The sequence below is a fragment of the Lacerta agilis genome, chromosome 2, assembly GCF_009819535.1.
Source record: "Lacerta agilis isolate rLacAgi1 chromosome 2, rLacAgi1.pri, whole genome shotgun sequence".
NCBI classification, from domain to species: Eukaryota; Metazoa; Chordata; class Lepidosauria; order Squamata; family Lacertidae; genus Lacerta; species Lacerta agilis.
In genome coordinates this window covers 80,265,857-80,282,823 of record NC_046313.1, presented here as the reverse complement: position 1 = coordinate 80,282,823, position 16,967 = coordinate 80,265,857, and the positions used below count along the sequence as shown (strand labels likewise).

At 42.1% G+C, this 16,967-nt stretch overlaps 1 protein-coding gene across 2 annotated transcripts in view; it reads right to left on the bottom strand.

The window, feature by feature from the left end:
- The window catches only part of NCKIPSD (NCK interacting protein with SH3 domain), an 83,501-nt gene that overhangs the window by 23,944 nt on the left and 42,590 nt on the right, over positions 1 to 16,967 (bottom strand). For both annotated transcript variants that reach the window (XM_033141009.1, XM_033141010.1), the window contains 2 exons: positions 14,890 to 14,977; positions 9,394 to 9,992 (listed from right to left, as the gene is read on the bottom strand). In XM_033141009.1, the coding sequence (XP_032996900.1) occupies positions 9,394 to 9,992; positions 14,890 to 14,977 (687 nt within the window). The remainder of the gene's footprint in view (positions 1 to 9,393; positions 9,993 to 14,889; positions 14,978 to 16,967) is intronic.

Here is a 16,967-nt window from a genome sequence, read left to right as displayed (position 1 = left end):
GTAATTTTCAACTGAGATTTAAATGGCTAAGGTAAGTGGACCTTCCAAATGAAGGCCTTCAATGAAATGCCATTTGCAAATCATGCACAGGCATCTATACAGGTAAATGCCACAAGTGACTTATTTTACTTTATTTTATTCCACATCCGGATAATGTCTTCTTCTATTTGTTTCTTACCCTGGTTTCTTAATGGTCATTAGCCATAATGATACTGTAAATGTTTTATTTGAACTGGCCACAAGAGGTTTAATGGGGTTAGTATCAATTATGAGAATAACCTCAGTCATAAGCATGAATTAGTACTCTGAAAACTGAAATGTCTGTTCTGCTCGGTGTCCTGGGAAACTGATGGCAAACAGCTTTAACTATTAGTTAATTCAGCTGGTACACAGAAAACGATATTCCTCAAAGATGTGTATAACCTGGGGAGCAGAAGTGTCAACACAATACAGCTCATTGGGCACAATTATGTCTGTAAAGAAGGAGGCAGTTTGGGAATCTTACAACTGTTGCGTTTTTGCACCTGCCAACTATGCCATTAACCTGATTAAACAAGTGAATTGACATTGGCAGAGGGGGTGTATAAAGCAACTGTGATTCTCTTGAAGATTAGAAATCCATCTCTCCCTATTAGTGCAACTTTTGTTTTCTCACAAGGCATGAAAGTGACCCTATGTGCTTGCAAAATGTGATGAAAATCATAGCCCTAGGAACCCAACTAAAAGAGCCATGCATCATTTTAGAGTTAAGATGGTAAGAATCTCCATCTCCCATCACACTGTTCATCCAACCTCATTTTAAATCAGCATTGTGAACAGAAGCACCGTTAATTCTATCAGATTTCTCCAACCCATTTTCTCCCTTCCTTAGACGGAGCGCTACTGGTACTATATTGGGAATAGGTAAAGGATCATGCTAATGTTTTTTTTGGGGTGCCTCCCCACCACCCACAACAACAAAAACCATACAGGGGCAGTTGCTTAGATGCAGCCAAGAGTTCCTTAGCCGGCTAACTTGCAGTGTGTGGAGGGGGGAAATCTCGGAAAAGTAATTCATGTAGGAAGGATAACACATGGTTGGAACTGAGCAAGATGATTTCTCTAGAGGCCTGATTTTCATGCAAAACATGCCCTAGAATTTGCCATCGGCACCTTGAAATGTCATCTCTCAGTATCTGAGCAATTTGCAAGGAAGGAAATTGGAAGCCGCCTTATACTGTCAGACCATTAGTTCACTTAGCTGCATGCTGACCCTACTACGGTGGCTGGCTGTAGTTCAGCAGTTTCAGATGGGAGGAATGCCCAGCAGTTCCTTGAGATGTCAGAGATTGAACCCGAGGCCTTATATTTGGGATGAGGGTGGGAGAGCAGAATAAAGACAAAAGATACTAGGCCCTGAAAACCACAAAAGCTTGGTGAAACAAAAACCAGGCTTCTCCTGGAGAAGTGTCCCCAAACAAGTGATGCCACAATAAATAAGACCCTGTTCTGTGCATCCACACTGACGGAGCCTTATAGATGGTCCATGCAACATTTGTTCAGGACCAAGATAAAACTTTATGCTTTTATCTTCATGTAGACTTATAGTGATGGAGGTCTTTATCCAGCCCTATGGTCTGAGGCAGGATTTTCCACAAACAGATCAATTCAGACCATAATATGACCCAAACCAGAGGAGAAGCATTGTATGATGCTAAGGTACATACAGAACCATTAGCTCAGTCCTTGCTGAGGACATGATCAGACAAATCAGACAAGTTCCCAACACAAGTTCCCAAACAACAAAAGTTTAATCCAGAAGTAAGTTAAAGTATTTCACTTCCATGCTCTCCATATTGCCAGTTGGGTAAGAAATAAACTAAATTTGTAGATGACCAACTATTTAAGAGTTGATAGTCGGAAGAGTGCAGAACTAAAGTGTTTCATTGCTAGAGTGTAAACAAAAGGTGTTTGCGAGCAAAGGTGTGCAAATAAGCTGTGTTGCTGGAAGACAAGTTAGACCCTAGTTTTACACTGTCATTTTGAGGGATCATGACCAGACTCTCCATGATGATAAAGAAGTCACAGGTCAGTGTATTTGGGCAGCTGCACATTCAAAACTGTTTCCCCTCTATCCATGCTGGGCAGCCATAATTGCAGTTCCACTATGTTACTTATGCGTTTATTAAATTTATATCCAGCCCTTCCTCCTGAAGAGCCACTATGTGTGCCCTGGGTGTATATGGATTGAAAGTTGGGTTGATGTAACTTATCACAGAACTATAATGATTTCAAGATCCAAGTCAGCTATTTGCTTAGTGCAATAACTAACCTTGTTCTGTAATCAGCATGATAGGGCTTAACTAATGTGCCATATAAGATGACCTCTAGACTAGTCAACAGCAGTGTGGGAGCAGCGTAGTTCAGTGTTAGAAACTGAGATATGAAAGCTAGGAGCTAAATGGCACCTTAAACCTAGGATATGGGCAGAACAATGGACTGTCTAGGCACACTTTTTTATAACAAGAATACAAAGTTGAAAATGAATGAACCGCAGCCAAAATATCATGTTCATTTTTCACATGGTCTAGTCCTTCCCCTTCCCACCGCCTAATATTCTTAAGAGGGTCTCTTCTCCAGTCTTCAGAGAGTAGCTGGAAGTGGGCAGGCAGAAAAAGGTCCTCTTTTCCTTCCACTCTGCAGTTTTAATCTGAAATCTTAGGTGCTGTACTGTGCCCTGAGCTCAGAAACTGCTTGTGCTAATGAAATTCCCTGTCACAAAATGTGCCTAGAACAATGGGAGTTTCGAACACTGGCATAGTGATGAGGCAGTGGCCTCACAGGTTTGCAACACTAGATGTTGTTCCTAGCCCCAAGGGGTTGCCTCATAGCAGCATGGTCCCCGTGCTATTGGGGGTGGGGACAATTCCCTGTCTTGAGGGTCTTTCCATCAAAGAACCTCTGTGCAGCCCATCAGGGTACCTCAAGCTAAAATAGTGCTTGACCAATTTTTGAGTAGGCCTACAAGCAAGCTTTTTGAGTATAAGTAGAGTTTCTGAGAGTGTGAGGATGTTTTTTTTACAAACTCATGAAGTGTGTATGGACAGCTTCAGCATGAAGTGCTTCTTTCTGAAACAACTTTAACTATGTTCTCTCTGGGGAAAGTGAGAATGGGAGGAGGGAGCTGTAAGATTTTCTAAAAATTCCCCCGCCCCAAACGGAATAAGAGATCATCATTGATTAAAGCTTCCTGCTGCTCTATACTAAATCTCTCAACCTTTTTTCAGGCTTCATATTACATTCTTTAATTAGTTGTATCCTTTCTTCTGTCCTCCTACTTTAAATTAAAAGTCAAAGCACTGCTTTACTAAATCAATTTTAGAATCCATTACCACAGACTTATTCCCAATGTGCTCTTTGAATTGCTTGTGGTATTTTTCATTCAGGTCTGCCTTGCTGCTGTGTTCATGCAATACAAGGATCAAGGGAAAAGAAATATACTCATACCTCTGGTGTTGCACATAGTCTGCCAGGGTGTCCTTGCACTTATTCTATAGTGGAAGCAATTTCAAAAAGAGGGAACTTGTACCTCTCAGGTACTCTCATATACCTAAATAAGGCAGGAATGGAGAGAATCTAGCCAAAGGTGTAATTCAGGCCTCCTTTGATGTAGGAGAGACTTCTTTTTAAAATGCCAGTAGAAGCTAGCTTTCCCTTGAGCTTTGGGTTTCCACTTATTTCTCTAAATTGCCTTTTAACATATTGCCCATTTGGGCAATGTAAGAGAACATACATCCTCATAATGACAGGCTGCTGAAGGCCCGTTCACACACTGTGTAAGCTGCTCCTGTGGTAACTTCAGTGCCCCAGCACACGTTCCCTCTGCACATTTTATTTAATATCCAAGTGTGGCAAATATGCATTCATCCATAAGATCAAAAGAGCAGCCCTTCTGGGTCAGACCAGAGGCCTATCAAGTTTAGCATTCTGCTTCCGCAGCAGCCAACCAAATGTCTGTGTAGGAAGCCTGCAAGCAAGGGGCGAGGGAAGCAGCACTCCCCTGCTCATAATTTCCAACAACTGGTACCCAGGGGTACTGATTTTCTGATACTCAATGTAATCTATAGTCATCATAAAGGGAAAGTTGTCATTATAGGCCTTATCCTACAGGAATTTGACTAATCCTCTTTTAATGTTGGTCATCTTTTGACTTCAGATTCCATGGTTTAACTATGCACTGTGCATTTCCTTTTGTCTGTTCTGAATCTCCCGCCAGTAAGCTCATTGGATGGCTTTTTGGGTTGTACTATTATGACAGGAGGAGAGAGAGAGAAATCACCCTGTGTGCTTTATCTGCACCATGTGTAATTTTGTGAACTTCCATAGCGTCCCCTCTTACTCATTTTTTTTTTTAATTCTCTCTAGACTAAACAGCTCCAAACATCCTCTTGTAGGGGTTTGGTTTGATCTATAAGCAGCTACAGGATTTTTCTTGGCTGGAGCCTATGCCCATTGCATTACTATGGGGTCTTCAATTGAAAATGCTTCATGATATTGCCTCCTCCTATAAATATGGGAGAGCCAGATCCAGAGCTGAAACAAGTACCGGAACTAGACAGCCATCACTAGCTGTACGGGGAAAGTTACTACATTTGGAGCAGAAGTGACGGTGTGGAGATTCACACACAAGGATAGAAATAAATGTACGCTTATATATAAATAAAAGAAACCTAGCTTGGTGTCCGGTGCTGTTCAGCACTTCCAGTTTTGCAAGACAAACACTGGAACCCTTGCGTGATCAGGAAACCTGGCTGCGCCTTAAGTCCCTTGATTGCAGTCACTAAAGCATACCTTGCTGCCCAATAACTCTGTGGAAAGAGTGCTTGAGTGACTGGCCTACAGATTGAATGACTGGCCTACAGACTGGCCCCACCTGACAGGCAAAGTGGGGGAAGCATAATCATTGCAATAGGAGAAGCCAAAAACTCCTCTTGCTGTCCAACACTGCTGAACATCTGTAAGCACTTGCCTCCATTGCGCTGTAAAACAGCCTTCTCTGTAAGAGGATTATAACTACGGAAGGAGGAGGAAAGAAACACCCTGTAATTACTACACACTCAGCCAGGGAGCTGAGCTCGCTCCTAAATGAAACACTAAGTTTCCAAAGGGTTTGCCCTAGAGAGAGGCTCGATAAATTGAATTAAGTGTCTGTCTTACTTGGCACTGTTAATCTGGGCTGGAGTCTCCTAGGGTGTGCAGTTGAGATGGCGGCCCCCTCTCTTGCATTAAGCATAGGTTAGTACAGAGATTTATCACACAGTCGTCAACGGAGTAATGTACAATGATACCTATTTATTTATTTATTTATTTATTTAGGGCTCGGGGGAGATGATTGTGTACACCCACTCAAAAAAACAAAAACAAAACAAAACAAAAATCCTAAAAATATTGCCTACATTGAGAGTGCCATTGGCTCTCTAGAACAGCTAACCAAGACTAGGAAAGGAGCAGAGCAGCTTTTGCAGAAGTGCAGCCACGTTTGCGCAGCAGAATTGTCATTCCATCTGTTAGCGGTGGAGGCGAGATAGCGGCAGAGGGAACTTTCCCAAAATAATCATGTTCGCTTCAGCGGAAAAGATTGCGATGGTATGTTTCCCGCGTATAATTTTGCCCTCCAAATGCAGAATGACAAACACAGATGAGCTTAAGGCACTTCTTACAAATACTGTAGTGTAGATCATTTAAGTTGCCTGTTGCTTTTGTAAGGCATAGTCTGGTTCCTGGAAACAACTGTATGGGGTAGCTGTACAGCAGTAATAGCTCCTAGTTACTTAATAAGAGCAGATCTGACCCTAGCAGTGCGAGTGAAAGAAATGGAGTTAGTGATGAAATCGCATTAAGGAGGCGCATGATATGTCAAGAAGTTAGTCAGATTAGAGAGCTTTGCTAATAGATTAATCTCGTTCAAGTCCATTAATGGCTTGGTTCACAGTGGAAACCCTGCAGATGGGAGATGGTAGGGAATAAAGTGGACTGTTAAAAGAGCTTCAGAGCAATTGTGAAAATATGTGGGCTCTAAGGCTTTGTTTGCCCCAACATTTTATCATCACAATTTTAATTTGTTTTTTTTTTTTTAAATTTGTTGCTGGCCCCAAATAATTTTTAGGCATTACCTTCATACACATGGCTTCCCTTGTCAACAATTTCATGCTTGTAGGTTTTATTTTATAATAAGTGCTGAATTAGTTCACCCAAACTCTATGCAATTAGGTTGTTATAGTCAGCTAAAAAAAAGATAATTGGGATGGGGTTGACCTTGAGATGAATCATGAAGTAATACTGTTGCATGCCACCCCTCAAACTCAGAACAATACTTCTAGGATTGTGGTTTAGCTCTGCTTTTAAGATTTTGGTAGTTTCTTCACTCCCACTAAAGTACCTGTATTAAGGACATTGCCTGGGTTCATAGACACTCTTGGCTGCCCTGTTGCTTTGACTGCATACTTTTTTATTTGACTTTCTTCAGTAATTTTTTATTCTGGATTGTTTTATTTGATTATTTAATGTGTTGTAAAACACTTTTGAAAATTTTCTTTAATATATAAAATGGTACAGAAATGAAATTAATAATATTAATATTTTTTTGCCATACGCTGCCAAATGGGGAGGAAACCACGGTCTTGTTTTTCTGAGTAGGGAAAAAGTGACAAGAGAGGTTGCACATTTTGGGTTGTATCCAGTGCTAGTCCTACTTAGAGTAGACCCAATGAAATCAAGAGACCTAAGGTAGTCATGCCCATTAATTTCATTGGGGCAACTCTGAGTAAGCAGCAGTAGCACTGGATGCAGCCATTTAAAATTATCCTTACACAAGAAGTTGGTGCACAGACTCCACACATTTCCAGTCTTCAATCAAAAATTGGTTTTGTTAGTGTTTTATCAGGATACGGTCAGCTCAAAGTATTGTAGGTGTTTCCCTTGAGCCATAGAACAGAAACAGAAACCAACAGTCTAAGCCAAATTGTAGACAGGTTGCGGGGAGAAAAGGCTGCAGCATGAAATTGCTTATAGGTTTTTGCTGAATTGAGGCTGAGTATTGATACACCATCTTTATCAAGTTAAAAAGCAATTATCTTGATTACCCAGTGGGTCACATGATCGCAGAAATGTGAAGTTCCACTACTGCATCTAGCAATTGTGCTCACTATGGACAGCTAACTGGATTACGATTTGATCTGAATTTTGAGCAAAACAGTTTTCCATATCTGAATGCCTCGCTAAACCCTTTTGTAATCTTGCCAGCATCAATAAAGCTTTCCTATTAGAGGTCAGTAGGAAGTTTCCTTCTCCACTACCACACAACAGAAAGGAACTGAATTTAATATTTTTCCACTTACAGCCAGTTAGCCAGACAGACTATGGAGTCAGTGGCAAGAGGGCACAATTTAATGTTGGGGGAATGAGCAGCTCCAGCATAGCTCAAGTGGCTTGAAGATGACACTTGGTGAGTTAAAGAGGGAATTGGAAACTGTGAACAAAGCATATACCTGGCCCTACATGCTGCACCCATCAGAATCTGTGTTAAGCATCCATCTACCTGTGAGGTGTAGAGGACACGGATCAGACCTTCTCATAATCAGTGCTCACATCATGTAATTCATAGCTATGCAAGATCTGGCCTCCCATGTCATTGAGCGCACTGAGCCAGGACTTTTTATCGCAATGCTCTTGATGCTGTTTCTGTCCTGTGATAATGTTGCTAGGATGTTACTTGATTATTTTACACTTGGTTCCCAGGCAGACACCCATCCAGGCACTGACCAGATCCAGACCTGCTTAGCTTCAGCAAGGCAGTGACCTCAGACCATATACTGGTAAATAAAAGACGTAGCAGGATAGAAACAAAAGAAATAAAAATACAGAAATATAATAAAATAAATAAATAAATAAATAAATAAATAAATAAATAATAAGAAATATATAAATAAATATACAGAAATAAAAGAAAAAGAAAACATCGGAGCCCAGGTTGACAGAGACCAAAGGATCTGACTTTTGGAGCCATATGAATGCAAAGCAGTGTAACAGCATTATCTCTAGAACTCTTAATTTAGAAAAAAAAATGTGGTTTTGGATAAAATAATCTGAACAGGAGCTCTCAATGAACCAATGTTGTTTATGGTTCTCCCACCTCTTTGCAGATTCTGTATTATTTTTCCCCTTAATAGACAACTGTCATTTTTATAACACTTACTCAGTCTATACCAGGGGTCAACAAACATTTTCAGCAGGGGGTCGTTCCACTGTCCCTCAGACCTTGTGGGGGGGGCGGACTATCTATCTATCTATCTATCTATCTATCTATCTATCTATCTATCTTTGGGGGGGGGTGAATGACAAATAATATGCCCCACAAATAACCCAGAGGTGCATTTTAAATAAAAACACACATTCTACTCATGTAAAAACACCAGGCAGGCCACACAAATAACCCAGAGATGCATTTTAAATAAAAGGTCACATTGTACTCATGTAAAAACATGCTGATTCCTGGACCATCTGCGGGCCAGATTTAGAAGGCGAATGGGCTGGATCTGGCCCCTGGGCCTTAGTTTACCTACCCATGGTCTATACCAACCAGGGTCATTAAGTTGCTGCCTAAATCATATCCAATTTAGGGTTCCAAACTTTGCAGGCCAGATTTATGCAGTTCTTTCCCTGTATGCCTAACCCTACATTGCCAGTGTATTTTTTACCAATAAGGATGTCTACAAGACCACATGATCCCATTCCCTTTTTATTCTGTTGCTCTTCCAGCATATAATGTGTTCAGTAATTCTACCATCTCTTCATAAATAAAGCCCAGTAACTGAACATGCATTCTGCTACTTTCTGACGTGACAAATACACCATAGAGTACGGATGGGCAGAAAGCAGGATATACTGGTAGATCTGGGTAATCTGAAGCAGATTGGCAAGGATTACTGACTCCCAATTGTTTAACAATAACCACCCCACTCCCGGCCACAAATTATACTTCTGACATACCAGGGGGCAGGGGTAGTTAGGTTCTTGTCTGAAAGGACTGTGACCTCAATTCACCTCTGGTTCTGGAATCAAATTTCTGGGCTCAAAATTATTTAATTCTTATTCAATGTATGTGATTCTAGAACAAAAAAAAATGACACCCTGCTAGTCTAAAGTTCAACCATCTCTAAAGGAGCTGACATATCCTCAAGGGGTGCAAAAAGAACCACACAACACTCTTAGACTGGACAGAATATGATCCACGCTGCCTCAGCTCCCAACTCTTGTTAGTGCCTGCCCACAAAAAATCCCCCATGCCTTCTAAAAACAAAGTTCATCAGCCAGTAAGCCACAGAAAATGCTTTTCAACCTATGTATTTTTCCTACCTTGCTTTCCACCAATGAGATGAGAATCTGCTCCATGATGCTATTAGTGGCAGGAACAGAAGTTTGAATATGGCCAATTACTACACCAATGGCAACCCGGGAGAGCTCATAGCTGAGATTCGTATTCCTGCGGACGAGTTCAATCAATTCGGCGCCTATTGTCTTTGGCACAGATACTACTAGGCTCGGTGATTCATGATCTGCATCCTCTAGATCAGCTGACTTTTTATCTTCCAGGCAAAGGGAGTCAAAACCCTCTGCCTCCGCAGGAGCAACTGGCACAGTTTCCTTGGCTTGTACGCTCTTCTCATCATTTGCACCCGAAGCCCCTGCTTGCACGGGCACTTGTGGGGCAGCCCTCTTGGTCTGGGGTGATTTGCTTGCACTCCCATGCTTTCTTTGCCCCGGCGGGCTAATATCCAAGCTGTGCGATACCATCGTGTGGGCACTTCTGCTGGGAACAGGGGGAGGGGTGTTGCTGGGGCTAGGAGTAGCAGTCGGGAGAGCAGACTCTGTCGAGCCAGTGTACAAGGTATCCAGTGAAGTTGTGCTTACGGAGGAGGCACTAGAAACTGACCCAGAGGTGATTTCAACTGTGTCTGAAAGGCAACGATTAAAATGTCTTAGCAACAGCATCAAAGGAAAGGAGGGGGGAAAACAAACTGCAGCAGCAGAGTCCATTAAGAAGCTCATTGTGCATGCTTCCAAAGTAGTTTAACTAGCCTTCCTGGTTCACTTATCTCAAAGCAAAATTGTATTAACTCTCTCTTGAGTATTCCTGATCACTAACCTCTTTACAGCAAGGGAGAAAAAGCTGCTCTGCAGACATGAATTTTCTTCAAAGTTCCCAGTGTTTTTATTAAAAAGCATTAATCTGAGGGTGGAAGAGATTTTCCCCGCAGGAATAGATGCACTTTTCCCCCTCTTTCATTTTTAAGCATACAGCTATTATTTTTGAATAATGTTTCTTACACATTCCAAATTACAAGCGGAAAACTGCCCATTGCTGAAGCATCCCCCTTTTCCTTTCTGCAGCAACTTTCAAGCACCAGTTGAGAATGTACTATGCATGGAAGTCAAAAACAGAGATTATTGGCAAAAGGGTACTGACCGCCATCCCTCTATAACACTTGTGGCTCATGGGCAAAACTTGGGCTGCCCATTTGACCCACAAGGCTATTTCAGGTAAGCCATGCCCACTTAACATACTCCTGAAGTCATAGGATGTTAAGTGAAATGTGGGTAAGGACAGGGCTTGACTGGTGGGCTCTGCAGGCCCTGCTGGCTGGCTGACTGACAGTCGCCAAGTGCACAGCTTACAAAGTGCTTCACGCAGCATTTCAGAAGTGCCTAACAATCAGGTGGATGTTTGATGCTTGGAAAGCACTGTGAAGAGCACTGTGTTTAGACAGGTGTCAATCACCTGGCATCATTATGTTGTCATATGACTGACCAGTATGTGGTCCCTTCCACCTGACAAAACTGGCCTGTGGGGTGGAGATAAAGGTCTGGCCCTCCAGGCTAAAAAGTTCTGCATGCCTGACCTTTAGCTTGTTAACCAACACAATGGGATGTTGGTTCACAAAGTTTATCCTAAAATTGGTCAGAGATCTTCCTCCTGCATGGAATTTCTGGATGCCCTTTGGTTTTCAGTAACAAAAAAACTTGCATTATATTACAATTAGCTCTTGTATGGCTGGCGTTGTTAAGAAGTGGAAATAACCAGTTACAACTTTTACAGATAACAGGAATGGTTTGTACCTAACAAGTAAAATAAAATAAAAAATCAATTAATTAGATTTGGGTAATTTGTTTTCTTCAGCAATCTTGCTGGTTATGGCTTTCTAAGTACCATGCTAGCTTTGCGGCAGTAAACTCATACCTGCACAAACCCAAATACTCAAGGCAAGGCAAGCATATATGTACCAACAGTCCAACTGCTGGAATGTCTTGCTTAAGATTCTGCCTGCATTCCCGTACTAAGTTTTATTCCTTATCTTCCCAAAATAGGCTACTATAGATCCAACAGTCAGTCTTTCATTGCTAAGACAAGAAAGAGTATATATAGTAAATAGTGACATAGATGAACAACTTGAGAACCTTATCTGTAAAAGGAAAGAAGCAGTTCTTTCAAATGGCAACAACGCTGATTCTAATTCTTGATTAACTGTATCACCCTTATGTTACCCACCACTCTTAAAAACCAAAGGGGAATAGATTTATTCTGAGCCAGCGTGGTGTAGTGGTTAAGAGCGGTGGACTCGTAATCTGGTGAACCAGGTTCGCTTCCTCGCTCCTCCACATGCAGCTGCTGGGTGACCTTGGGCTAGTCACACTTCTCTGAAGTCTCTCAGCCTCACTCACCTCAGAGTGTTTGTTGTGGGGGAGGAAGGGAAAGGAGAACGTTAGCTGCTTTGAGACTCCTTAGGGTAGTGATAAAGCGGGATATCAAATCCAAATCTCTTTTTCTTCTTCTTCTCAATTCCCAAGAAGATTTTAAAATTGCTAATAAATTACTAACACACTCTCTTTGCCTTTTACTCAGCACACACGCCTAGCAGGATCCGAGCTCCAGAATATTTCCTTTACTTTAGTTTTTAAAAGAAACATTGGTGACCTCTATACGTAACTACTGATCTCTTTTCTATACATAGTAGGACTCAAGTAACACACAGGTTTAAGTACTATACTTCACTCTCTTTGGCCAAAGTCATAATGCTTAACCAATGTTTGTTTTCCCTCACACCAAGTTTTCAATGCTATAATTTGCCTGGGTGACTAGGGCTGATCTAGCATAACTCCTTTGCACCTAATAATCCAGCATGATTAAACTAAGTGAATTTTTAGTACCTACATGCAATCCAATAATCCAATCCAATCCAATAACTGTCACACCTCAAGCCCCCTGTTAGGTTTTATAAGCAATATGAGTTGCTTTTGTTGTATTTGCCTCACTATCTGCCTAGTTTAGTAAGGTTCATGGTTCCTTCCAACTTTTTTTGGATTTTCAGCTATTTATCTCTGAAGAGGAAACAGACTGAATTTTTTTTGGACACAGTTTCTTCCTAGTGCCCTTGATTCTAGATGTGTTGGGGTTATTGTTATTGAAAATAGGTTACAGGGCTTCACCTACCAAGCAGCTGTGGGAAAGGTGATGACCAACTTCAATTGCCAAGCTCTACCGTGATTTTTTTTTAAGTAAAATTTAATTTTCAGCTTGAATCTATGCATGCACCTAAAAAGGCCCTTTTGCGCCTTCTTCACTCTTCCCTTTGCATAAGCAGGGGAAGCAGGCAGAAAGCCGATGGTAACATGCCCAAACTAATGGCTTAGAAGCAAGCCAGATATAGATCTATGGTTTAAAATTCACCTCTAGTTCCCCGAATTGTTTGGAAGCCATTAACCACAGTTGCCCATTTCAGACATAACGGGAAGCTTTGATTAACTGCAATTTCCTGGTTTGTCCTACTATGTGCATGAAATGAAGAGTGAAGCAGGGGCAAAGAGGCTGTGTGTACAGCTGTTATAACTATGGTTAGAAGTAGTCAGGACTAACTGCAATCCACAATGATCAACCCTGGTCTATGGCTTAGGCTCAGCTTCCGACACTCAAACATTTCTGCTTACAAGGTGACAAGTGGGTCTCACTGGTGACTTAAAGGGGCAACACTTAGCATAGGAACCTTAACCAGGGTTAAAGCAACGAATGCTGATTGGTTCTAACCATGGCTATGTTTTATGCCTGCACTGGGCATTCCTGAAGAAAATAGTTCCCATTGAATAAGGTTGACCCTTTGGATAATCCATTCGGGGGGGAAAGCATAGCACCAGAGAATTATCTGCTTTGTTCTCAACAACACTGGGCATTTCAGGTTTAATGAACATACGTCATTGACGGCCAGCAGTTGCATAACTGAACACCCTCCTGGTAAAAGCTGAAAGAATATGGTTCCCGAGAGTACCGCTTCTACAATGGTCAGCTCCGAACAAAGAGCAGGATGGATAGTTCCCAGAAAGCTCAGTCTTAATTGAGCCCTTCATCATTGCATTATTAGTGGGCTCCCCCTGGTGATCTATGGAATTATCACATCCCGGTCAGGGGAAAGCTGGGATTCTCAGTACACTTGGTTGCAGTACTCCAAAGAAGAACAAGAAGTGCGTATGCACCTTAGCCAAAGCAACTAACTGCACAGAGGCGTGTCTGTCATTTAAATACTGCCAGGTCATTTGGGAAAGACCAACCACTGCCACTTCCAGCTCATCTGAAACTGACTAGAAAGGAAGGAGGGATGGTGGTTCCCATGAAGCTATTTATCATCCCTCTCTTAATTTCTCCCTCCAAGTTACTACCAAAACCAAAATTCTTAAGGTGGAAGCCCTAGGCACATGTATCTCTCCAACTGATGATACAGTTTTTGGAATACCTAAATCTAGCCACAAAGGACACAAAGATACACCAATCCATTCCCGAGCTTTCTAAAATACAGTGGTACCTCTGGTTTCGAACGGGATCCGTTCCAGAGCCCCATTCGTAACCCGTGACGTGCTTAACCTGAAGCGCCGTGTCTGCGCATGTGCAACGTGATTCGGTACTTCTGTCATTTGACGCATCTGCACATGCGCGAACCCGGAAGTAACGCGTTCTGTTATTTCTGGGTTTGGCGCATTCATAACCCATGTCGTACACATCCTGAAGCATGAGTAACACGAGGTATGACTGTATGCATGTTTATATTGTGTAATTATTCATGCAAATCTTCCCATGGTAATAACTTTAAGTCATAGGATTGGTGGCTTTGTAAATATATATATTTCTCATATGGGAACAGCCTGAAGTTCTCAACTAGCTGAAATCATGCTAGAACAGAGCTTTCCAAATTGTGTGCCGCGACACGTTAGTGTGTAGGTGTGTGATGCAAACGCTCCCCACACTGCTTCCAGGGCTGGAAAGGGGTTAGTTTAACCTCCAGTTTGCTAGTAAAACAGAATTACTGTGTTGCAAAATGATGCATGTCTAAAAGTGTGTCACCAACATGAAAAGTTTGGAAAGCTCTCTGCTAGAAGTTTTTAGAACAATTGGAAAATCTTTCTAGGACTGCAAGCCTCCTTCAAAGTTCCATGGCAAAAAATACAAAGGCAAAGCATTTGGAATAAACTCTTATCTATAATATACTCCTTTTCATCTTGCGGAACACACACAGCCGGAAGTAGCTCAGCGGTACGTTACCCACCACACAACAGATGTTTATATGGCAGGTGGACATGGCTTGGCCAAAACGACCTGACAGTTCAAACAGGGAGGCCTAGTGGGCCTAACCAGGCCTGCGACTCAGAGGATCCCCACTGTGATGTAAACAATACTATGCTTGACGGACCAACAGCCTGACATACTATAAGCAAGTTTTCCACATTCCTAATCGTTGACAACCAAATTAGTTAGTTGAGCAATGCATTTGATCCTCAGTGTCATACAGCCGCAAAAATCTTTTTTCTTACTTTTAACAGAGGCAGCCATCTGTGTGTTTTTGTATTTCTCTGGCGGTGGCGGAGTAACAGGAGCAGCACGGCGTGGCTGTGGTGGGATCTAGAAGAAAAGATTTTAGAACAATCAAAGGAAGTAGCGAAGACAGACACATCAAAATTCATTTTTTTCTCTGTGTGCACAAATTTGTCCCAATATTGCTCTTTTTATTCTTTAAAGATGCCGCTGGAGGATAGCGATGTTAATAATAATCAGTTTCCTCCAAGAGCAAATCGGAACCGTCTGAACGTGTCGCTTTCCTCCCTCCCATGGACAAGACAAGCAGCATGTTTAATTGCTACGTTCAGCAGTGCACTGTGCTTGTGTTACACAGACCTGTCAAACACATACACTTTGCGTTCCTCTCAGCCTCTCCACAGAGGGAGGAAGCCATGTGCATATTAGATGCATTCAGAGCGATCCATGCAACAAATTATGCTCACAAAGGGATAAAGACAAAGACTAGAAGCATGTAGGTTTTCTTCACATTAATGCATTCAGAGCATTTTTTACTGAGACCAGAAAAAGTCTCAGGCTAGACAAGGCCATCTACAATGCCGTTCATTCCCAGCAGAGGCTCCTGACAAGGAAAGCTTTGACTTGTGCACGGTGCTTAGAGCTCCCTACAGCTAACACACTTCCAAAGTCACACAATTCTTCTGCAAGCAGATAAGGTTGGAATATTAATTGCATAGCTTGATCAGGAGTGCGGGGAAGCGAGTGGGGTGGCTGCTAGATTAGATAGTCTCTCTGTGACATCTGGATTAGACAGAAGTAGCTCCAGGTTTTAAGGCTCGATTTCCTTCTTTTGGGATACAGAAGAAGCACTTCCCATCCGTGTTAGAAACTACCATTGTTCTAGGCGCATTTTGCAACAGGGGATTTCATTAGCAAGCAGTTTCTGAGCTCTGGGCACAGTACTGCGCCCAAGATTTCAGATTAAAACTGCAGAGTGGAAGGAAAGGAGGCCTTTAATATACTGATTATTATTTCAAAAATCTCAAAGTGGTGTACAGTCTAAAACAGATAATGTATCGTTAAAACAAGAACACAACCTAACCCCCATGAAATAGCAGTATAAATAGGATAGGGGGGGCAGAAATTCAGAGGATTCAAATATCCTGGAGCCAGAGGCTCTGTCCTTTCTTCTCTCTGTGTGTTTCATTAGTTAGCTCCCCAAGAAAGAGTCCACCATAGCTCTTCCATCTTTCACCCCCATTTCCCAATCCATCTGTTCCTCCTTTGGCAACTCAGTAGCATCCAGTCCTCCACACTCTCCAACTCTGTGACAATATTTCAAAAAACAAAAAGAAAGCCATTTTACTTAGGAGTGGTCTTTATGGGATCAGGGACCTGCAATATACCACAGAAACAAGTTCTCACCATACACATCAGGAATGGGGAACTCTGGCCTTTCAGATGTTCTTACCACCAACCAGCCCCAACTAGCATGGCCAAGGATGATGGCAGCTGGGCTGCAGCCCAACAGCACTGAAGTCTGAAGGTTCCTCATTCTTGATACACGATAAACAGAGAGTGATCTCTTGGAAAAGGACACAGCATCTACAAACAGAATGCCCAGTGTCTTCTATTAGTAGCAACTTTTTCCAATTTATGCAGGCTGTAATCTAAAACCTTTGGAGGGCATCAGTTTGGCAAATGCCAATTTATTGGATGCACCACTCAGAGTTAAACTATACATTATGTTAAGATATGTAGCTGTGTTTGTATGTGTGGGTGGTTCTTTCTTTCCCACTCATTGCCAGTGCAGGGGGCCTCAGTTTGGATCATGAACCTAGCTTGAAGGACAGGGAGGTCTTTAGCACTCCTTGCAAGTATGGCCCCAATCCACTGCACAATGAGTTAGGCATGCTTCCTTTGGTTTGCAAGTGTTGCTCTTGGTTTTCATGTTTTTAAAAAGTGCAAACATAGAGATTGTTGGTGGGCATTTCTAGTTGTCCCATCATTAGGTGCAGCTTGCTGCGTGGTGATGTATGCTCTTGGAGACACCAATGGCTTCAAGACTTCTGGGCTTGTGGCATCTACTTAAGAC